General features: G+C 40.7%; 1 protein-coding gene across 2 annotated transcripts in view; it reads left to right on the forward strand.

Moving 5' to 3' along the window:
• The window catches only part of EHHADH (enoyl-CoA hydratase and 3-hydroxyacyl CoA dehydrogenase), an 84,089-nt gene extending 62,188 nt beyond the window's left edge, over positions 1-21,901 (forward strand). For both annotated transcript variants that reach the window (XM_025377741.1, XM_025377740.1), the window contains exons 6-7: positions 7,410-7,751; positions 19,051-21,901. In XM_025377741.1, coding sequence (XP_025233526.1) covers positions 7,410-7,751; positions 19,051-20,312 — 1,604 coding nt within the window. In that variant the 3' untranslated portion in view covers positions 20,313-21,901. The remainder of the gene's footprint in view (positions 1-7,409; positions 7,752-19,050) is intronic.
• The last annotated feature ends 3,096 nt before the right edge of the window (positions 21,902-24,997 follow it).

Genomic DNA, 24,997 nt, shown 5'->3' on the forward strand with positions numbered 1-24,997 from the left:
TTGGAGTTGTGGCTTTTAAAAAACCTTAGTGGTTTTATTTGTCTTTCTCTTCATTTTATCTTCTTCACTTTGTAATTTATTTTTGCTCTCTGTGAACATTTATATGAACATGTTTCAAAAGAGCAGAGTGACCTGTCTTACATAGGAGGCCTACGCACATGTCTAAATTGAGCTTCCTTTTTACTTGCTAGACAAGTTCTGTGGGTCACCTTCTTGAAGCCTGTTAGGGTACAGTTATTCTGTCTGTCCTTTGCAAAGCTTTTATGATGGACACAGCTTTCTGTTTATCAGGGTTAGAGAGAGAGAGAGAGAGAGACAGATTCCTTTATGTCTGTGTTCACGATTTCTGTGAACCCCTTGTTGAGTCTCTCTTTAGCCTAGGCAGAAAAAATCTTTTCTTGCCATTACAGCAGAAGAAGGGAAAATAATCACCTCCTTTTCTTCCTTCAGAAACATGACTCACTTATCTTTTTTATCAAAAATGTCGTAGAATACCTCATAGAACTAAGACAAAATATGAGTGGGTCAAGGAAAGAATTCAATTAATAGTGTATTTGAATCACTGATTAGTTCCTTTCCTCCCCATTTCCCTGGGCAGCTAAGGCTGATGCTAACATGCTGATACTTGCCTCTCTTACTGTGTAGGTACTGCTGAGTGACTTGAAAACTACCAAGTATACAAGAAATACACTTTGAAAACAGCTGTGCTTACAGACCCAAAGGGGAAATTCTGAATATCTTATAACCGAAGTTGTAAGATAACAGCCTCCTTAGTTATAGCTGCAGCAAAAAAGAGATAGGAAGTTGAGCAGGGAAAACCCATCTATAATTATGCCCGGATCCAAAATTTTCCAGTGGATATGCTTAGTTTGGCCCTAGGGCTGGTCTAGACAAGTGCCTTGGATAGCTCCCAAAATGCCCATATGCAGTCTGCAAGGTTTTCAGTGTCCCCGGGATAATAGGATTATGCTGATCAGAAATAATTACTGCACACCATTAAGCAGGCTTTCTTTTCATTTCAGTTTTGTTCTCTCCTCTCTTTTTTCCCCCTTCTTTTCTTCTCAATCTCTGGCCTAAAACGAAATTGCCAGGAACTGCAGCTGTCCCTGATTCAGTGGTGGACAACACTCTCTGCTCTTGGAGCTCCCAGAGACTATACCTTAAAATCAACTTCTGGACTTTTCAAGAATAGTCTTACTATGCCCCACCTTTAAATATTCTTTTCTTTTCTTTTCTCTCTCTCTTTTTTTTTTTTTTTTGAGACAGAGTCTCACTGTGCCACCCAGGCTGGAATGCAGTGGCATGATCTCGGCTCACTGCAACCTCTGCCGCCTAGATTCAAGCGATTCTCCTGCCGAGTAGCTGAGACTACAGGCACCTGCCACTGTGCCTGGCCAATTTTTGTATTTTTAATAGAGACGGGGTTTCACTATCTTGGTTGAGCTGGTCTTGAACTCCTGACCTTGTGATCCACCCGCCTCGGCCTCCCAAAGTGCTGGGATTACAGGCGTGAGCCACCGCGCCCGGCAAAGATTCTTAACTGAATCGATGGTGAGGCCTGGGCATGACTACGCTTAAAAAATTCAACAGTTAATTTTGAGGTATGATGTGGGCATCTGAACTTCTTAAACTCTTCAAATAAATCTGATGTGTGCTATGATGTTGAGAAGCACCCCCAGGAATGCTGGGAACAGAGGTAGTATCACAAGACAGAGATCCAGTTCTAAGATATCCCAACGCTGTCTATGCCCTGTTACGTGGCATAGATTGCACCAGCCGCCCAGGCTGCCTTCCACTTGCACCTCCATGCTCTTGTTCTCTCCTTCCTCTCCCCATCGTCCGTTCTTGCCTTCCTTTTAGGTCACCGGCAAATTAAATCATCTGTAGACCCTGGGGGAGTTCCCCATTCTTCTCTGCTGAGTTTGCTTTCCCATAAATTGAGGATTGGGCAACTCTTTGGGTAATCCAACAAGTAATTGGTGGGCCTATTGGATACAGTTCATGTTTTTTCAAAGTAGTAGGATGAGAGGGACCACATGCCTTTAACCACTGTCTTCTTTCCATTCCTGAATCCTATTCTTTAACACCGTATGGGAAATCATTAATTTAGAAACTCATTCTTTCCAATACTACTTACTAATCAAGCATTAAGAAAATATTCCTGTCTCTTTGATTAAAAAAGGAGGTTGAGATTATACAATATATTTGTATTACCATGTGCACATTATTACATCCAAACCTTACGTTCCCTTGAACACGCCTAACACACCCAATGCCAGATGGGCTCAATGCCAGATGGGCTCATGTTCATATGTCTTTTTATGGTGAAATTGCTCTGGTATAAGCCCTGATAGGCTTTCTGTCTAAATAACTAAGATGTACATTTTTGATAAAATGGTTTTATTTTTTAAGAGATGCCAGTACATTATAGAAAACAACTTCTGGTATAGCTGAAGTTTTGGTAACTATAAGTTGTTATGAATTTATTATTTTATGAAAACTTTAGAATCATTCCGTAAAGTTATTTTTTTTAACAGTACCATAAGGATTCTTATTAAAATTTCATTTATAATACATATGGAAAATATTTATATTTTTATGGTATTAAATATTTATATCCAGGAGCATGGGGCTTTTCTGTTTTTATTAAGGTCTTATTTTATGTTCTTCAATAAAATGGTATCATTATCTTCTGAAAGGTCTTGTACCTTTCTTGATAAATTCATTTTTAGATATACTTTAACAGCTTTAATGAGGCATGATTTGCCTCATAGATTGTGCGGCTATCCCCATAAATCAATTTTAAGACTTGTCCACTCCCACAAAAAGTTTCTTCATGCCCATTACCACTAACTTCTACTCACATTCCCAGCCCTAGGCAACCACTGATCTTTCTGTCTCTATAGATTTGCATTTTTTGGACATTGGATCTAAATGGCATCATACCATGTGTAATGTTTTGCATCTGGCTTCTTTTGGTTAGCATGATGTTTCTGAGGCTCATCTGTATCTGTATTGTAGCATGTGTCAACAGTTTGATCCTTTTTATTGCTGAATAATATTCTATTGGATGGCTCTGTCACATTTTCTTTATTCATTCAGTAGTTGATGGATGTTTGAATTGTTTCCGGATTTTGCTGTTATAAATAATGCTGCCATGAATATTTGTAGACAGGTTTTCTTTATGGCATCTGCTTTCATTTCTCTTGTGTAGATTCCAGGGAGTGAAATTGCTGGGTTGAACAATAAGTTTATGTTTATCTTTTTAAGAAACAACTGAACTGTTTTCCAAAGCGATGTGCTGTTTTATACTCTCAGAAGCAATGTATGAGGCTTCCAGTTTCTCTACATCATCACCAACATTCAGTAGTGATGTCTTTTTATTATAGTCATTCTAGTAAGTCTAACTGCATAACAAATGACCTCAAAACTTAGTGGCTTAAAATCAAACATTTATTCCACAATTTCTGTGGGTCCAGAATCCAAGTGTCCTAGGTCTTCTGGCTTTCAGATTTCAAACGAAGCTACAATCAAGGTGTTGGCTGTGGCTGTCGTCATCTCGGGCTGATTGAGAGTCAGGGGGAGAATCTGCTTTCAAACTCACTCAAGCGGTAGGATCCAGTTCCGTATGGGCTGTTGTACTGAGGGCCTCAGTTCCTCACTGACTGTGGGCTAAAAGCCTCCCTCAGTTCTTTGCCATGTGGGCTTCGCCATAGGGTGGCTCACAACAGGGCAGCTGGCTTCCATCAGAGTGACCAATTTGAGAGGGCAAGAAAGTATGAGCAAGACTGAAGCCAGAGTCTTTTTGTAACCTAGTCTAGAAATGACAGCCCATTATTTAGAGGCTGTCTACCACATTTGTTGTGGTTTTAATTTGCATTTCCTTAATGACTAATGATGTCGAGCATCTTTTCGTGTGCATATTAACCATTCACATATGCTCCTTGATGAAATATCTGCTCAAGTTTTTGCCCATTTAAGAAATTACATTGTATGGCCGGGCGCGGTGGCTCAAGCCTGTAATCCCAGCACTTTGGGAGGCCGAGACGGGCGGATCACGAGGTCAGGAGATCGAGACCATCCTGGCTAACACGGTGAAACCCCGTCTCTACTAAAAAAAATACAAAAAACTAGCCGGGCGAGATGGCGAGCGCCTGTAGTCCCAGCTACTCGGGAGGCTGAGGCAGGAGAATGGCGTAAACCCAGGAGGCGGAGCTTGCAGTGAGCTGAGATCCGGCCACTGCACTCCAGCCTGGGCGACAGAGAGAGACTCCGTCTCAAAAAAAAAAAAGAAATTACATTGTTTACCTAATTATTGAGTCATAAGAGTTCATTACATATTCTGGAAACAAGTTCTTTATTTGATATTCGATGTGCCAATTGTATTTTCTATCGCAGTGATAACAAATTACCACAAGCTTAGCAGTTTAAATCATCTGAAATTATTTTCTTCCAGTTCTGTAGCCTAGAAGTATTCTAGAGGTCTCCCTGGGCTAAAATCCAGGTGTCTGCTGGTGCACTCTTTTCTGGAGGCTCTAGGGGAGAAACTGTTTCCTGCTCATTTGGGTTGTCGGCAGAACTCAGCACTTTGCACTGTAGGATCAGCGTCCCCATGTTCTTGCTTGCAAACTTGCGATCTTGTAAACCAAAGGTCAATCCCAGCTTCTAGAGAATACTGCATTCTTTAGTTCTTGCTCTCCTTTCCTCATATTCAAAGCTACATCAGTGCTAACAGGTCAAGTCCTTTGCATGTTGCATTTCTCTAACCCTTCTTCCTTGTTGAATCCCCCTCACCACAGTCAGGAAAGATTCTCTGCTTTTAATGACTCATATGATTAGATGGCACTCACTCAGATAATACAGGGTAATATTCCCCATCTCAAGGTTTGATTTTTTTTTTTTTTTTTTTGAGATGGGGTCTCACTCTGTCACCCAGACTGCAGTGCAGTGGCACAACCTTGGCTCACTCACTGCCACCTGTCAGGCTCAAACAATTCTCCCATTTCAGCCCCCAGAGTAGCTGGGACCACAGGGGTGTGCCACCGTGCCCAGCTAATTTTTTGTATTTTTGGTAGAGACAGAGTTTCACCACATTGCCCAGGTTGGTCTCGACCTCCTGAGCTCTCGGCCTCCCAGAGTACTGGAATTACAGGCGTGGGCTACTGCGCCCAGCCAAGGTCTTTAATCTTAATCTCACCGATACATCCCTTTACCATGTGAGGTAATACATTCACAGATTCTGGGAATTAAGACATGAACATTTGTGGGGGTGTTATTCTGACTACCACACAAATATTTTCTCCTAGTTTATGGCTTATCATTTCTTTCTTTTTTTTTTTTCTTCTTTTTTTTTAGAGACAGAGTCTCACTCTGTCACCCAGGCTGGAGTGCAATGGTGTGATCTTAGCTCACTACAGCCTCCGTCCCACCAGATTCTAGCAATTCTCCTGCTTCAGGCTCCCGAGTAGCTGGGATTACAGGCGCACGTCACCATGTCCGGCTAATTTTTTGTGTTTTAGTAGAGATGGTGTTTCACCGTGTCGCCCAGGCTGGTCTCGAACTCCTGAGCTCAGGCAATCCACCCACCTTGGCCTCCCAAAGTGCTAGGATTACAGGCGTGAGCCACAGCACCCAGCTGTCATTTCATTTTCTGATTGATATCCTTTGAAGAACAAAAGTCTTCAATTTTTATGAAGTCTGATTTCTTGTTTCTTTTATATGTCACACTTTTGGTGTTATATCTAAGAATACTTTGCCTAACCCCAAGGTCCTGAAAAATTTTTTGTATTTTCTTCTAGGAATTTTTATAGTATTAGTTCTTCAATTTAGATTTGTGATCCATTTTCAGTTGCTTTTTATATATGGTGCTAGGTAAGGACCTAAGTTTTGTTTTTTTGTTTGATTGTTTTTGGCGTGTGGATATCCAATTATCCCACCACCATTTGTTGAAAGACGCTCCTTTCTAGGATTTTTTTCTGAACGATTATGATCTAAAGTGTGTTGTTGCTTTAGGGTAACAGTATACTTATGTATGTCTGTTACCATGTCACTGTGCTCCTATGCTGAGTGCCCTTAGGGGACTAGAATCTTTCTAATAAACCACGTTTGAGATAGTATGAGTCAGCGTGCAGTGTAGCCCACACTTGAGAGTGTGGATGTATATGCACAGTCACTTTGCTCTGGGTGGAAGTAGTTTATTGTTGACTTACTTTCTCTGTGCTTGTTCCTACAGCCCCCCTTTTCATATGTTGCTCAATCTCCCTATCCCTTCTTGGTGCTTACACATCTCAGACCCTTGAGCCAAACCCTTGCCAATAACAGTATTTTGGTTCTCAGTTCTGCTCCCTCTGGTCGTGGAGCCTTTGAATAAAAATGCACACAGCTATTCAGTGGGGTTTAGCTGGAAAAGGTGACCTTCCAACTTCACGTCAACTTCTGGCTCCTCAAACAGCAGGTTGGCAGTAAGGCAGGGAAGTTGTTTTCCCATTTCTCAATGAGCAGATTGTGAATATTTCCATATGGATTTTCTACTATTAATGTTCCTCCGATTCTTTGTTTTAAGATAAACATTCTGAATGTGAATTAAAAAAAAAAGAGAGACTCTCCTTTCTTCCATTGAATTGTTTGGGCACCTGTATTGAAAAGCATTGGCTATAATTGTAAGAATTCATTTGTGAACTCTCAATTCTCTTCCATTGATATGTATGCCTATCCTTGCATCAATATCACACTGTCTCCTTTTCTGGTTTTTGTTACTATTAGGAATGGAGTTAAGGCTATTTTGAATCTAAAATATTCACTCAACAATAGACACTAGGGACTCTACTACAGGGAAGGGAGGGAGGGCAGCAAAGGTTGAAAAACCAACTTTTGGGTAGTATGCTCACTACTGGGGTGACGGGAGTATTCATATCCCAAGCCTCAGCATTGTGTGATATACCCATGTAAAAAACCTGCATATGTATGCCCTCAATCTAAAATAAAAGCTGAAATTATTTTTAAAAATTAATAAATAAAATATTAACTCAGAACTGTTTTCCTTGGACAGATTAATATTTAATATATTATAATTAATATTTAATCTATTGATTAAATTGATTGATTAATTAAATTAATAATTAATCTATTATAAAATGGTCTTGGTCTTAGATTAAAAAGAAAATACAACTTTTATGCCTAAACTAGGTAATCTAAAATTGCTTTGAATCTACTAAATTCTATCTTATAAGACTATGTTGTAAAAATATCAGAGATGTTAGTGTACATAGGTTTAGTGTACATGAAATATCTTAATGAATAGCCTTTAGTTTGTGCTTTGAATTTGAATAGGTTAATGTTATTATTATATTTTCATATTTCCTTTGTACAAGTACCATTTCCAAAGCTCTGATCATTCTTATTCCTTTCAGATCAACCACTAGAATCCCGTAGACTCTGCAACAAGCCAATTCAGAGCTTGCCCAACATGGACACCATTTTTAGTGAGGTCCTCTTGAAGATGCAGAAGCAGCACCCTGGGTGTCTTGCTCAGGAGGCTTGTGTCCGTGCAGTCCAGGCTGCTGTGCAGTATCCCTATGAAGTGGGCATCAAGAAGGAGGAGGAGCTGTTTCTGTATCTTTTTCAATCAGGGCAGGCTAGAGCCCTGCAATATGCTTTCTTTGCTGAAAGGAAAGCAAATAAGTGGTCAACTCCCTCCGGAGCATCGTGGAAAACAGCATCAGCACAGCCCGTCTCCTCAGTTGGTGTTGTTGGTAAGAGCATGGGGTAATGAACGGACTCCTCCAAATCCGCTCATGTAATGTGCTACCATTTGCTTAGGGCCACCAGATGCTAGGTTTCACATAAGACACATTACTTGTGTTAGCTAAGCTAATTCTCACACCGCCACATGAGCTCTCTTCTTTAACCTAAGAGGCCTAGAGACGCCAGCCTTCTCAACAGTGAGCTAAACACGAGTAAGGTGAAAGTCGGACCCTAGGTCTGACTCAGACTAGGAATGTTTTATTCTTTTTTTCTTTGAGACAGAGTCTTGCTCTGTCACCCAGGCAGGAGTGCAGTGGCGTGATCTCGGCTCACTGCAACCTCCACCTCCCGGGTTCAAGTGATTGTCTTTCCTCAGCCTCCTGAGTAGCTGTGACTACTGCCACCATGCCCAGCTAATTTTTGTATTTTTACTAGAGACAGGGCTTCGCCATGTTGGTCAGGCTGGTCTCGAACTCCTGGCCTTAAGTGATCCACCTGCCTCAGTGTCCCAGAGTTCTGAGATTACAGGTGTGAGCCACCATTCCTGGCCTGGCATTTTTTATTCTGTGCTACCTCTTCCCTGTATGAATCTCTCATTCCTGGATTTCCTGATGATGATTTGTACCACATTTCAAGGTGTGGCTTGTCGCTCTCATAGCTAGGTATTTGTCATGAAGTCTCTGTCTTTCCGGCCCCTGAGCCATTCACTTCTCCCGTTCAAAACCACTATCCTCAAATCCATCTAAACCCTGAAACCATGACTTCCCTACTTTTTTCCCTCTGGAATTTTCCCAAACAAAATATCTTCTTTCCTCAGAAGCTAGCTGCCTGATTGGCTTCTCTGGGCCACCTTCCTAAGCTTCACTTGCTCTTAGTCTTAGCTCAAGAATGGTCTTTGGTAGATTTTTAAATCCCTTGAGATGGCAAGTGAAACATTCTTTGCACCAGCTCAGGTACAATCTTCTAGGGAGAGGGTCCATAGTTTACTAAAGGCATCAACTTTCTTCCTTTCCTTTTTTTCTTACATTTAAGTTTTTTTAATCATAATTAAAGACATGCAAGAAAGTTACAATAGTACAAAAAATTATCACATACTTTTAATCCAGATCCTCCAAATGTTAACATTTTACTATATTTGTTTTATTTCCCTCTCTCTTTTCTGAACTCTAAGAATAAGTTAAAGACTTATGTGTATTTCCTAAAACTAAATATTCTCTTACATGACCACAGTATAATTTATCTTTAAAAACATGGCAATTAATATAAAAAACTATTATTTAGTCTATAGCCCTTATTCTGATTTTTCTTTCTTTTTTCTTTTTTTTTAAACCATCTTTACGATTTGTAAGTATACAGTTCAGTGGTAATAAATACATTTATATCCTTTTTTTCCCCCTTCATCTCCCTTCCCCCCCTCCCCTTCCTGGCTTTTGGCAACCAGCAATCTACTCTGTATCATTATGAGATCTACATTTTAAGCTCCCACATATGAGTGAGAACATATGATATTTGCCTTTTAGTGTAAAAGCATCAACTTTCTTAACCCTTGCCCAGCTCTTTAGCACAGTGGTCTCCAACCTTTTTGGCACCAGGGACCAGTTTCACGGAATACAATTTTTCCACGGACTCGGGGGTCATGGTTTTGGGATGAAACTGTTCCACCTCAGATCATCAGGCATTAAGTTCTCAGAAGGAGCCGCAGCCTGGATGCCTCGCATGCGCAACCTAGATCCCTCGCGTGCGCAACCCAGATCCCTCCCATGTGCAACCCAGATCCCTCGCATGCGCAGTTCACAATAGGGGTCGCACTCCTGTGAGAATCTAATACCATCACTGATCTGACAGGAAGCGGAGGTCAAGGCTGAAATGCTCCCTGGCCTGCTGCTCACCTCCTGCTCACAGATCACGGACCGGTACCGGTCCACAGCCAGAGGTTGGGGACCCCTGCTCTAGCACCAACCCAACTTGGAGGCAGAGATCTCACTCCACATTTTCTCAGTCTGCTTGTTGTCTCAATTCATCTTTGGTATCAAAGAATCTGTCTTTAATATAAATACATTGTGTTCTTTTCAGCTCTGACTCTGTTGAGGTCTATCCTTGGTTCATCTGTGATTTTTTTTTTTTTTTTTTTTTTAAATGGAGTTTCGTTCTGTCACCCAGGCTGGAGTGCAGTGGCACAATCTCAGCTCACTGCAACCTCCACCTCCCAGGTGCCAGCAATTCTCGTGCTTCAGCCTCCCGGGTAGCTGGAATTACAAGTGCCGTGCCACCAAGCCTGGCTGATTTTTGTATTTTTGGTAGAGACAGGGTTTCACCATGTTGTCCAGGCTGGTCTTGAACCCCCAACCTCAGGTGATCCGCCCACCTTGGCCTTCCAAAGTGCTGGAATTACAGGCATGAGCCTTTGTGTCCAGCCTCACTTGTGATTTTTTTAAGAAGATGGGTAAGTAGAGTGACAAAGAACTATGATTGTTCCTCTTTTTGTACTATTAAATATTTCAGCAATGCCAATATTTATTTCTAGTTGTTGTGCACTTACCTCTTTCTTCTCCCTTCAATTCCTTTAAGCCAAGAATAATTAATGCAAATAATAGCAAGCTGGTAAGTGCATCAGTATTGTGTTTGTCAACCATTGTTTGGGAGAATTTCCCAATTTTGTTGTGAGCCTTTCTTTAAAAAGCCTTCAGGTTTGTTTCTGGCATATAATGTTTAAAAGTTTGAAGTATTTTTTTAAAACGATATCCACATTGTTTTGAAAAATATTGGAAAGGGCGTACTAAATATATTAAAGACACATAGATAGAAATAAAGTAAGAGGATCTGGATGTTTCTGCCCTCTTCGTGTGTATTGCCACACTACCCTGCATTTCATCTTCGTGATGCAGCTTTCTACTGCTCCCTCGTGTCCTCTGAAAGACTCCATGACCCTCCTCTGCTTCCTGACTGAAACCCGGCTTACCCTGAGGACCTGCATCTGCTGCCCTCTCCAGGGAATGCTGCCACTTCTCCCACACTCCATGGGCCTCTGGGTCACTTCTCAGACCATTGCACTTTATGGGACACTGTCCTTTGTGGTCCTGCCCTGTGGTCTTGTCATTCTATCCCTTTTCATTACTGTCATGGCTCCCCCTCCATTTGCTGAAAACTTTAGTTCCTGGCTCACAGCTACCCACTTTGGCCCAAACCCTGCTGCCATCCTGGTTGTCCTCATTGTCTCTATGGACAATCATTCCCTGCTTGTAGCATCTGAGTTTTCTGCCTCCTTAGACTCAGGGACATTCGCCTCACCTCACTTCCACATTCCACACTCATTGCTTCTCTACAGGTCTTGTCATTACCCTGAATATTTCTCCACTTCTAAAATCTGAAACCCCACACTTCACCAATACCTCATATCTTTCCTTATATCTTTCTTAATGGGTTATTTCAACTACATCCATTACTTGATCAGCTCCCCTTATCTTTATTTTCTTCTTATTCAGCTTTAATTTTAGGAGTTATCATTTCAGCCACTCTCAGGCCAAAGTCTCCAAACTCTGTGATTGATTGCCCTTCCATTGTGCTCCCCACAAAATCCTCACCCTGATGATCCCAGTTGTTTGTTGTTTCCATGAGCCCAGGCCCAGGCTTCTCAGCCCCGCAGGAGATGCAGTTCCAATTGGTAACCCTGCAAGTTCACGTTCTCACACCACACGTGGGCTCCCAGGCCTGTCAGGACAGGGGAATGTAGTTGATAAGAAACTGCAAAACTAGCATTTAAAACATCCTTATTTGGTATTTACTTCTCTGAGTAGAAGAGGTTCCTGATCAAATTCAATTCCATGGCAGTCAAATGCAGTAATTTGGCAGGGGAGCAGGACTCCTTGTCCCTGTCTATATGCATCTGTGAGGCAAAATTAGAGAACTATATGAAGCTTGAAACTAATAGCTAGGAGCTAGGTTCAAAACTAGCAGAGTTTTGAACCCCACATTCTATCTTTTAATGTAGAAAAAGTTTATCAAAGCTAAAGTTTAGGATACAAGTTGCTATACAAGTGAGAGTTATTCAGCCTGCTTGTTCTTAGGAGAAGTGCAGGGGGTTAATAAATTTGGAAAACTGTGTCCTTAATAATTTAATATATTTATTATATAGTATTGAGTAATTTAATACACTTGGAAATTAAATAAATATGTTCTGGATAGACTAAATCAGTGATTTCTGATGACTGATACATCCTATCTTCAAAACCAATCCTCCATGCTAGTAAATACAAAGTATAGAGGAGTAATATATAAGTGGCTTTCACAAAGCTTTTTTATCCACAGTGGACTGGTTAGGCAACAGATCATCTCCTGCTGTAACAGGTAACCCAGCGATCTCAGTAGCTTAACACAATAAGTATTTATTTAATGCTTATTCCATAAGGTCATTCTAGGACCAGGGTTTTTTCCCACTAGTGGCTCTGCCATTCTCCATGATAAGGGTCAGCAAGATTTTTCTGTAAAGTTCCAGATGGTAAATATTTTAAGCTTTGTGGGCCATACAGTCTCTGTTGCAACTACCCAAGTCTACCATTGTGCACTAAAACAGCCATAGAGCCGGGCGTGGTGGCACAGGCCTCAGTTGCAGCCACTAGGGAGGTCGAGGCAGGAAGATCACTTGAACCCAGGACATAGAGGCTACAGTAAGCCATGATGCCACCACTGTACTCCATCCTGGGCAACAGAGCAAGACCCTATCTCTAAAACAAAATACAAAACAAAACAAAAACCCAGCCATAGACAATGTGGAAACAAATTAGCCTGGTATTCCAATAAAATATTATTTATGGACACTGAATTTTGAATGTGAAAAAATTTTTCATGTGTCACAAAACGGTGCTTTTTAAGTTTTTTATTTAAAAATGTAAAAACGTGTTTTTGTCTGCAGGCAGTGTAAAAATCAGCAGTGGGCAGGGTTTGACCTATAGGCCACAGTTTACCCCATCACCTACTTTAGGCCTTCTTCAAGGCCTTGGAGTCATTCTCTGCATTCTCTACATCCGCGTATCTATGGAGGATCTTGTGGGAGATTTTAGGAGCCAGTCTGAGAACCCACATTGCCCCCAATCACCACCATAATATTTCATTGATCACAGTTACAGGCCCTAACAGGATGCCAGGAATCTAGAAAGTACAGTCTTCTGTGTGCCAGGAGGAAAATGAATTAGTGTTGGAAACAAACAATAACATATTTTTCATCAAATAATTTTTCTTCATTTTCCATTTTTTTCTTGCCTTTGCTTAAAATATTTCTCCCTATGTTTCTCCCTTCCTCGACCTGGATGGTTCAACGTCCTGAATTTTACCTATTACAGTCTAATCTGCCTTTAAGGTCCATTTCAAATGTCTTTGCCTTGAAGCTTTTCTTGATTCATCCAACTGAATATAGTTTTTTCCCTTTGAATCAAAGAAATTTGAACTTTTCACATCATTTACTTTACCATATGGAATAGATATTTGTGAACTCCTCTTTCCACTGCTAGATCAGAAACTCCCTGAAGGTTGATGCTCCTCATGTTTTTTTTTTTTTTTTAAATAACAGTTTAATTGAAATGTAACTCATGTATAAAATTCACCCTTTTATTTATGTAGGTATTTATTTATTTTAATTTTTTTTTGAAGACAGGTTCTTGCTGTGTTGCCCAGGCTGGAGTGCAGTGGCACAATCTCAGCTCACTGCAATCTCCACCTTCCAGTTTCAAGTGATTCTTTGTACCTCAGACTCCTGAGTAGCTGGGACTATAGGCATGTGCCATTATCCCCGGCTAATTTTTGTATTTTTAGTAGAGATGGGGTTTCGCCATGTTGGCCAGTCTGGTCTCAAACTCCTGGCCTCAAGTGATCCATCTGCCTCAGCTTCTCAAAGTGGTGGGATTACAGGCATGAACCACTGCGCCAGGCCAAAAATCACCCTTTTAAAGCGATTTAATGTAGAATGGTACAGCTGCGACTGGGCACAGTAGCTCACGCCTGTAATCCCAGCACTTTGTGGGGCCGACGTGGGTGGATCACCTGAAGTCAGGAATTCGAGACGAGCCTGGCCAATATGATGAAACCCTGTCTCCAGTAAAAATACAAAAAACAATTAGCCAGGCATGGTGGCAGGTGCCTGTAATCCCAGCTACTTCGGAGGCTGAGGCATGAGAATCGCTTGAACTCAGGAAGCGGAGGTTGCAGTGAGCTGAGATCACACCACTGCACTCCAGTCTGGGTGACAGAGCAGGACTCCATCTCAAAAAATAAATAAATAAATAAATAATAAAATGGTACAGCTGTTATGGACAACAGCATGACAGTTCTTCTAAAAGGTAAAAAGGGCCATATGATCTAGCAATTCCACTTCTGGATGTTTACCCCAAAGAAATGAAAGCAGAGCCTGGGCACAGTGGCTCACGCCTCTAATCCCAGCAATTTGGGAGGCCAAGGCAGGTGGATCACTTGAGGTCAGGAATTCGGGACCAGCCTGACCAACATGGTGAAACCCCATCTCTACTAAGAATACAAAAATTAGCTGGATGTGGTGGTGCATACCTGTAATCCCTGCTACTTGGAAGGCTGAGACAGGAGAATTGCTTGAATCCAGGAGGTGGAGGTTGCCGTGATCTGAGATCACACCACTGCACTCCAGCCTGGGTGACAGAGAGAGGCTCCATCTGAAACAAACAAACAAAAAAAGAATTGAAAGCAGGGACTCAAATAGATATTTATACACTCATGTTCATAACAGCATCATTCACAATAGCCCAACAGTACAAGCAACCCAAGTGTCCACTGAAGGATGAATGGGTAAATAAAATTTGGTATATGCATACAATGGAATATTATCCAGCCTTAAAAAGGAAGAAAATTGTGACACATGTTACAGCATGGGTGAACCATGAGGACATACTGCTAAGTGAAATAAGTCAAGCATAAAAGATCAAATACTGCATAATTCCACTTATATGAGGTACCTGGAGTAGTCAGATTCACAGATACAGAAAATAGAATGGTTGGCCAGGGCTGGGGAGAGGGAAAATAGGGAGTTATCATTTAATAGGTACAGAGTTTCAGCTTTGCAATTTGAAGAGTTCTGATGATGGTTGTACACATTGTGAATGTATTCAATGCCACTGAACTGTGCACTTAAAAATGGTTATGATGGTAAATCGTATGTGTATTTTGCCACAATTTTTAAAAATAAGAAAATGCATAGTAAGAGTATCACCAGAAAAGAATACAATTCAATGGTTGTTAGATATTAATAGAGTTTATGCAACCATTGTCACATCAATTTTAGAACATTCTCATCACTCCCCAAAGAAATCCTCTACCCATCAATAGTCACTCTCCATCACCCTTCCCTCCAGCCCTTGGCAACCATGAATCTACTTTCTGTCTCTATGGATTTGCCTATTCTGGACATTTCATATACATGGAACCATACAATATGTACAATGTGTAGCCTTTTGTGTCTGGCTTTTTTTTTTTCCCCCCCAAGATGGGGTCTCACTCTGTCACCCAGGCTGGAGTGCAGTGGCACAATCTCAACTCACTGCAACCACTGCCTCCTGAGCCCAAGCAATCCTCCCACCTCAGCCTCCTGAGGAGCTGGGATAATAGGCATATGCCACCACACCTGGCTAATTTGTTGCATTTCTGGTAGAGACAGGGTTTTGCCATGTTGGCCAGGCTGGTCTTGAACTCCTGAGCTCAAATGATCCTTGTGCCTTGGCCTCCTAAAGTGCTGGGATTGCAGGCATGAGCCACCGCGCTCGGCCCCGGCTTCTTTAACTTAGCATAACGCTTTCAAGATTCATTCATGTTATAGCATGTATCATTATTTTATTCTTTTGTTTTTTTTTTTTGAGACAGAATTTTGCTCTTGTTGCCCAGGCTGGAGTGCAATGGTGTGATCTCAGCTCACTGCAACCTCCGCCTCCCAGGTTCAAGCGATTCTCCTGCCTCAGCCTTCCAAGAAGCTGGGATTACAGGTGTGCACCACCATGTCCAGCTAATTTTTGTATTTTTAGTAGAGATGGGGTTCACCATGTTGGTCAGGCTGGTCTTGAAATCCTGACCTCAGGTGATCTGCCTGCCTCGTATTTTATTCCTTTTTATGGCTGAATAATATTCTCCATTTTGTGTATCCATTCACCAGTTGATGGACATTCAAATTGCTTTTATTTTTTGGCTAATTTTTTAATGTGAGAAGATGAAATTTATTTTTATTGTATAAATGCAAAAATTAGGCCGGGCACGGTGGCTCAAGCCTGTAATCCCAGCACTTTGGGAGGCCGAGACGGGCGGATCACAAGGTCAGGAGATCGAGACCATCCTGGCTAACATGGTGAAACCCCGTCTCTACTAAAAATACAAAAAACTAGCCGGGCGAGGTGGCGGGCACCTGTAGTTCCAGCTACTCGGGAGGCTGAGGCAGGAAAATGGCGTAAACCCGGGAGGCGGAGCTTGCAGTGAGTTGAGATCCGGCCACTGCACTCCAGCCTGGGCGACAGAGCGAGACTCCGTCTCAAAAAAAAAAAAAATAAAAATAAAAAAATAAATGCAAAAATTACAGGAAAATATTTTAAAGCTTAAAAAAATGCCAAGTGACATTGATACAGGAAAATCACAAAGCAGGAGAGCTATACTAAATTAATAGATTTCATTTTAAAATGTCTCATTGTATCTCAGATTTTGAAAGATTCCATTTCTGTGGAAGACAGTTGATTCTGTTGAACTTATAATGACCCCCAGTTTAATTAATAAGTACTGATAGCCATTGATCTATTTCTTTTGGGGAGGAGATAAGAAAGATGTGTATACATTCTGTGTACATGTAATAGACACAATTTTCTGGATCCAGCCTTAGCTCAGGGTTTCTGAAATTTTTTTTTTTACTTTTATTTTAGATTCAGGGGGTACATGTACAGGTTTCTTACATGGGTGTATATATTGCATGATGCCAAGGTTTGGGCTTCTAATGTTCACTCAAGTAGTGGACATAGTACCCGATAGGTAGGTTTTCAACCCTTCTGTCTTCCCTCACTCCCCCTTTTGAAATTCCCAGTGTTTATTGTTCCCATCTTTGGGGTCATGTGTACCCAGTGTTTAGCTCACACTTATAAGTGAGAGCATGCAGTATTTGGTTTTCTGTTTCTCTGTTAATTTGCTTAGGATAATGGCCTCCAGCTGCATCTGTGTTGTTGCAAATGTGTGATTTTATTCTTTTTTATGGCTGCATTTGGCTATTTTGAATAATGCTGCTAATGAACATTCATGTACAAGCTTTATGTGGACATATATTTTCAGTTCTCTTGGAGATTTAGATGTCAGTGGAACTGCTGGATCATATAGTAACTCCATGTTTAACATTTTGAGTAACTGCTAAACTCTTTTTCACAGCAACTGTACCATTTAAAAAATTTGCCAGCAATGTATCAGTGTTCTAATTTCCCCAGATCCTCACCAAAATTTGTTATTGTCTGTCTTTTTCATTACTGCAATCCTAGTGGGTTTGAAGCATTATCTCACTGTGGTTTTGATTTGCATTCTCTTAATGACTATTGATGTTGAACATTTTTTCATGTGATTATTGCCTATGTGTTGCTTGTGCTTTGGGTGTCATATCTTAGAAACCATTGCCTAATTCAAGATCACAAAGATGTATCCATCCATCAGACTTACTCCTAAGATCTGCCTCTAAGAATTTTATAGTTTTAGCTCTTACATTTAGGCCTGTGATCCATTTTGAGTTAGTTTTGTATATGGTGTGAGGTAAGGGTCCAACTTCATTCTTTTGCATGTGGATATCCAGTTGTCCCAGCATCACTTGTTGAAAAGACTATACTTTCTCCATTGAATGTTCTTGGCGCTCTTATTAAAAATTAATTGGCCATAACAGTATGGGTTTACTTTTGGCTGTAAGTTGTATTCTGCTGATCTATATGTCTATCCTTTTGCTATGATCACACTGTCTTATATACTGTAGGCTTTTTTTTTTTTTTTTTTTTTGAGACAGGGTCTCACTCTGTCACATAGGCTGGAGTGCAGTAGTGTGATCATAGCTCACTGCAATCCTCAAACTCCTGGGCTCAAGATATCCTCCTGCTTCAGCTTCCCAAATAGCTGTAACTGTAGGCACGCACCATCATGCCTGGCTAATTTTTGTTGTTGTTGTTGTTGAGATGGAGTTTTGCTCTTGTTGCCCAGGCTGGAGTGCAATGGTGCGATCTCGGCTCACTGCAACCTCTGCCTCCTGGGTTCAAGTGATTGTCCTGCCTCAGCCTCCTGAGTAGTGGGGATTACAGGCATGCACCACCATGCCCAGCTGATTTTGTATTTTTAGTAGAGATGGGGTTTCTCCATGTTAGTCAGGCTGGTCTCGAAATCCTGACCTCAGGTAATCCGCCCGCCTCAGCCTCCCAAAGTGCTGGGATTACAGGGATGAGCCACTGCACCTGGCCTCCTGGCTAATTTTTAATTTTTTATGGAGTTGGAGTCTCACTATGTTGCCTGGGCTGGTCTCAAACTCCTGGTTGCAAGTGATCCTCTCACCTTGGCCTCCCGAAGTGCTGGGATTACAGGCATTACACCTCACCCAACCTTGAATAGTTTTGTCATACAGTTTGAAGTTGGGAAGAGTGAATCCTCCAGCTTTGTTCTTTTACAGTATTGTTTTGGCTCTTCTGGATTTCTTGCATTTCTGTGTGAATTTTAGGATCAGCTTATTGATCCTGCAAAAAACCAGCTGGGGTTTTTATAGGAATTGTGTTGGTTCTTCACATCAATTTGGGTAATATTGCCACCTTAACAATATTAAGTTGTCTGATACATAAACATTTAGTGTTTTTCCATTTATTTGGTCTTATTTAATTTCTATTAACAATGTTTTATAGTTTTTAGTGTACAGATCCTCCTATTCTTTGTTAAATTTCTTCCTGTGTATTATTCTTTTTGGTGCTATTGTAAGTAGAATTGTTTCTTTTAATTTTATATTAAGGTTGTTGATTGCTAATATATAGAAATATGCTTGATTTTTGTATATCAATTGTATACCTACAACCCTGTTGGACCCATTTATTAGTTTGTATAGCTTCTATTTGTGTGTATGAATCCAACTAATTTTTATATCCTCTGAAACACTTAACAGAGTGCAGAGTCTTAATTAGTACTCAATCCATTTGTGTTTCTTGAATCAATCTCTTTAAATGCCACATTGTCACATAAGCCTTCCATCCAGTGAATAATTTCTCAGTTCCCAATACCACTGAATCATTCTTTTTCTCCTTTAATTTTTATCTGCAGGCTTGGGAACAATGGGCCGAGGCATTGTCATTTCTTTTGCAAGGGCCAGAATTCCTGTGATTGCTGTAGATTCAGACAAAAACCAGCTAGCAACTGCAAACAAGATAATAACCTCTGTCTTGGAAAAAGAAGCCTCCAAAATGCAACAGAGTGGCCACCCTTGGTCAGGACCAAAACCCAAGTTAACTTCATCTATGAAGGAGCTTGGTGGTGTGGATTTAGTCATTGAAGCAGTATTTGAGGAAATGAGCCTGAAGAAGCAGGTCTTTGCTGAACTCTCAGCCGTGTGCAAACCAGAAGCATTTTTGTGCACTAATACTTCAGCCCTGGATGTTGATGAGATTGCTTCTTCCACTGATCGTCCTCACTTGGTCATTGGCACCCACTTCTTTTCGCCAGCTCATGTCATGAAGTTGTTAGAGGTTATTCCCAGCCGATACTCTTCCCCCACTACCATTGCCACTGTTATGAACTTATCAAAAAAGATTAAAAAGATTGGAGTCGTTGTAGGCAACTGTTTTGGATTTGTGGGGAATCGAATGTTGAATCCTTATTACAATCAGACATATTTCTTGTTAGAAGAAGGCAGCAAACCAGAGGAGGTAGATCAGGTGCTGGAAGAGTTTGGTTTTAAAATGGGACCTTTTAGAGTGTCCGATCTTGCTGGGTTGGATGTGGGCTGGAAATCTAGAAAGGGGCAAGGTCTTACTGGACCTACATTGCCTCCAGGAACTCCTGCCCGAAAAAGGGGCAATAGGAGATACTGCCCAATTCCTGATATGCTCTGTGAATTAGGACGATTTGGCCAGAAGACAGGTAAGGGTTGGTATCAATATGACAAGCCATTGGGTAGGATTCACAAACCCGATCCCTGGCTTTCCAAATTCCTATCACAGTATAGAGAAACCTATCACATTGAACCACGTACCATTAGCCAGGATGAGATCCTTGAGCGCTGCTTATATTCACTTATCAATGAAGCATTCCGTATCTTGGGAGAAGGGATAGCTACTAGCCCAGAGCACATTGATGTTGTCTATTTACATGGATATGGATGGCCAAGGCACAAGGGCGGGCCCATGTTCTATGCTTCCACAGTTGGGTTGCCCACAGTTCTAGAGAAGTTGCAGAAATATTACAGGCAGAACCCTGATATTCCCCAACTGGAGCCCAGTGACTATCTAAAAAAACTGGCTTCTCAGGGAAACCCTCCCCTGAAAGAATGGCAAAGCTTGGCAGGCTCCCCTAGCAGTAACTTGTGATTCAGCCTTCCAGATTATGCCTCACATGCTAGCATCAGGTAATGCTCACTGAATTTCAGTGAAATTAAATAAAAAATCCAAAGTAAGATTGTTCTAAAATACAAAGCAAAAGAAATAATCAGTAGAGTCTTCTGTGTGACGACTCTAATGGTCAAATATTTAGGAATGTGCTTCCTATGCCTCTGAATCTGTCCTTATCAGATAAATTCAATGCATGAACTTGTGTGAATGTAATATCATAATCGCTGATGAAAGAGGCTCAGGCATAAGTTGAGATTCTCAAATGTTTTGATTATTGGATAAATGTGTCATCAATTAATAAATGATAAATGCAGCTAAGTCATACATTGATTTTGACTCCTTTCAATGTCACACACATAGTATTGATCAGAAATCTTATGAATCATACATACACTCAACAAACATTGAAGTCATAGGAAAAACACGGTTGGAAATTGGTAAGGGAACTGAGTACTTCAAACCAGCACAGGGAACTCAGATTAGTATGGCAAGCCTTTCCTCTTCTGGTCTTTCCTCTTCTGTTTATGAAGAAATAATAGAAAGGAGTAAGTCGTTAACTTAGTGTAAGAAGGGTCTTAGAGAACATCTAACCTTCTAGAATTTCCCAATTCTATGATAGAGTAATGACGCCAGTTTCCCTGTCATGACAGGCCTCTGTGATGTTACATATGGAAATGGTTGAATCTTGAAAAATCTAAAATTGTTGCAAAACATATTTTGTATAATTTTGTTATAAGAGTTCTTCTCTTTTTACTTTTTGCGTTGTGTAGTCAAAAATTAAGGGGCTGGTCAATACAAAAACTTGTACACAAATATTTATAGCAGAATTATTCATAATGGCCAAAAGTTGGATACAACCCAAATGTCTATTAACTAATGATTAGATAAATCTGGTATATCCATACAATGGACTATTATTCAGTCATAAAAAGAAATAAAAGACCAGGCACAGTGGCTCACACCTGTAATCCCAGCACTTTGGGAGGCTGAGGCAGGAGGATTGCTTGAGGTCAGAAATTTGAGACCAGCCTGGGCAACATAGCAAAACCCTGTCTCTATAAAAAATACTTCCTGTACATTAGTGGTTGCCTAAAGCTAGAATTAGGGATGATGAATGGGGAGTACATCTAATAGGTACAGGATTTCTCTATGGTTCATGAAAATGGTCTAAACTTATTGTGGTAATGGTCACATAACAATATATTAAAAACCATTGAGTTATATATTTTAAGTGGGTGAATTATATGGTATGTGAATTGTATCTCAATAAAGTTGTTAGTAAATAAATGGGGCTGAAGATGTTATCTTTCATTGTGGTAGAAATGAACTTTCACAATATTTTCACCTGTGAACCCAAACAAAATGAAAGTTCTGATGGAAAAATCTTGAATGAATAGAGTATAAGTTTTCCGTTGTTAAAGAGCAAACAAAAAACCAACAAAAAATCCAAGTGTGCCTTGAATTGTACAGAGCACAATTATTACGTTTGAAATATATACTACTTAATTTTATATAATTTGGTTTGTGAAATTAAAGACATCAATGAAAATGATTCCTGAAAGTAGTAATTTTGTCTCCAAAGTTACTTGTTTTCAAATTAATGTTAAAAAAAAACCCACTAACTTTTTCTTCAATCCTGGAATTAATTTTGAGTTCTTGCAACTTATTTTCACCCTACACTAGCCTCTAGATTGAGGTTTTGAAATTAGAGCGTCTATGAATAGATTTTATCAGTCAATAACCCCTGAAATGTTATGATAAAGTTTGTGTATATGTATCTGAGCACATTTCTTGGAAGAGGTACCATATCATATTCTAAAAAGTATCATGACCCGGCCGGACACAGTGGCTCACATCTGTAATCCCAACATTTTGGGAGTCCGAGGCGGGCAGATCATGAGGTCAGGAGATCGAGACCATCCTGGCTAATACGGTGAAACCCCATCTCTACTAAAAATACACAAAATTAGCCGGGTGTGGTGGCACGTGCCTGTAGTCCCAGCTACTTGGGAGGCTGAGGCAGGATAATTGCTTGAACTCAGGAGGCAGAGGTTGCAGCGAGCTGAGATTGCGCAGCTGTACCCCAGCCTGGGCAACAGAGTGAGACTCCATCTCAAAAAAAAAAAAAGTATCATGACCCAGTAAAGGTTAAGGACCAATAGAAAATGGGAAGAGCAGCCCAGCACGGTGGCTCATGCCTGTAATCCCAGCACTGGGAGGCCAAGGTGGGCAGATCACTTGGGGTCAGGAGTTTGAGACCAGCCTAGCCAACATGGTGAAACCCCGTCTCTACTAAAGATACAAAAATTAGCCAGGAGTGGGGGCGCGTGCCTGTAGTCCCAGCTACTCGGGAGGCTGAGGCAGGAGAAACCCTTAAACCCAGGAGGCGGAGGTTGCAGTGAGCCGAGATCTCGCCACTACATTCCAGCCTGGGTGACAGAAAAAGACTCCGTCTCAAGAAAAAAAAAAAAAAAAGAAAAGAAAAGAAAACAGGAAGAGGAAAATATGAGTTCATTCCTTCTTATTTTACATCAAATGAAGCCAAACTAATTCAAATTTGCTGGGTCCTACATATAATAGTAGTTAATATGATGCAAATTTTCAGGATATCCTCTCCTGTCCTTGAAAATATACTTGCTTAAAAGGCTGATTTTGTTAATAATTTTAAAACATTTGTTTAAGAAAAACCTCTGGATTTCATTTTTAAAAATATGTTCTAATGATAATTGACTGTGACGGGAATTATATATTGGAAACACCCTTGAAGCTGTAAGACTCCCAGCTTGAAAGACGCTCTTAATGATACTCCTTAAATCAGTGAAGCCGCCATGCAGCTGCAGTTGCTCTCTGTTTATTTATCTCCAGCAGGAACAGGTGTGCATGAGAGAGATTAAAGTGAGGAATTCTAAATTCCCCTGATTAATGATGTTACAGAATTGTTTATGCAAATCACACTTCACTGCACTGTAGGAACCTAGAATTTCTAGGGCCTTAGATTTGTCTTTAAAACAGACACCTAGAAATCAGAAATATTGCAGCCTCACTAGATTATCTGAACCCTTTTGGTAGCCATTGATAAGATTAAATCAAGTTCTCTGGACTATGTTTAAAAGCAGCTTTTTGCAAGAACAGAATAGTTCTGGACTACTCCTGGGACTGTCAGTACCATCTGCTTATCTTAACAGCTTATACGTATTTTGAGATTAACAGACAAGTTACACTGCTTCCAGGCAGGACAGCAGCATTGCACAACTCCAGCGGACACCATTCATACTGTGTACCAAGGGACTGTCATCCACATAGAAATGATATGAATGACATCCCCAGGAATTGTATAATGCCTAGTTTTGTTTCCAGGACACTCTGTGTAGCGGTTTCAAGCCAAAAACTCTTCTGGTTATTGCTGTATCTTTCTAAATAATAGTTGACAAAAGTGGTTCAGAAAATTTCTATTTAGACTGGATCACCAATGGGACCAAATTTGGAACAAAATGGGACAAAATGTTTGTGTTTTGTTTGTTCTTTTTTTTTTCCTAGCACCCTGAGAAAGAGGAATATGAGAGAGATGAACAGAACTTTAAATTCTTGTCCAAAGAATACCAGGGCATTTAATTTATTTTTTGTTTTTTGTAGAGACTATGTTGCCCAGGCTAATCTCAAATTCCTGGGCTCAAGTGATCCTCCTGTCCCAGCCTCCCAAAGTGCTGAGCCACTGCACCCGGTCTCCCAGGGCATTTCAATTGAAATATTTATTTGTTCTCTTTCACCCAAACTTAAATTAGCCTGGCAGAATGAGTGCCTGAAAGCATCTCATAAGCTGACATGAGCAGAGCTAATGCAGTCACTTGTGCACGCATATTTTCACTGTACTTAGGGCTATTCCACACTCTGTAAAGACACACAAACAGTTGCTAATTCTAGCCATAGTGTGATATCCCTAGGATGAACTTAGGGCAAAACCTTCTCCAACCAGATCCTAAATGCACATGGATTTCCAAAGCGGGCCGAGGTCTAGAGTGTTGTTGATTTGTAAACTGACCATTGGCTGTCCCCCAACGTTTCTCTTCTTATGTAGGAATGAATGTCCCAATTGTTAGCTAAGCATATAGTGGCCCAGAATACACAACGTATTTGTCAGCTTCTCTTACATGAAATTGTGGATATGTGACTAAGTTCTAGGTAATGGGATGTCAGAGGGAATGTCACATGGCCGCTTCTGGTAACTGGCCTTCACCGTCAGATGATGAGCAGCCTTTGCGCATCATTTTTGTCTCTTCCTCCATCTTCCTGCCTGGAACACAGATGTGATGGCTGGAGTTGCAGCCACTAGACTAGACCACGAAGACAGAGGCCAGGCCCTGGAATGAAGAGCAGTAAAGAACATGGGTCCCTGAGGAGCTCGTGGAGCAGCATTAGCCACACTACCTCCAGCAGCAATCAACTCGTATCATGGAGAACTTGGTGTTATTTTTAAGTCTTTACTCATGACTGACCCTAAAATCTGAATGAATGCAAGTGGGATCCAAGAATTGGTACAGTTTGGGGTTCTTTGTTTTTTGTTGTTGTTGTTTGTTTTTTTTCTCAGTGCTATAGGCAATTCTGATACACAGGTAGTTTTATTTATTTATTTATTTTGGGACAGAATTTCACTCTTGTTGCCCAGG

The sequence above is a fragment of the Theropithecus gelada genome, chromosome 2 (genome assembly GCF_003255815.1).
Source record: "Theropithecus gelada isolate Dixy chromosome 2, Tgel_1.0, whole genome shotgun sequence".
In the NCBI taxonomy this organism is placed as follows: Eukaryota; Metazoa; Chordata; class Mammalia; order Primates; family Cercopithecidae; genus Theropithecus; species Theropithecus gelada.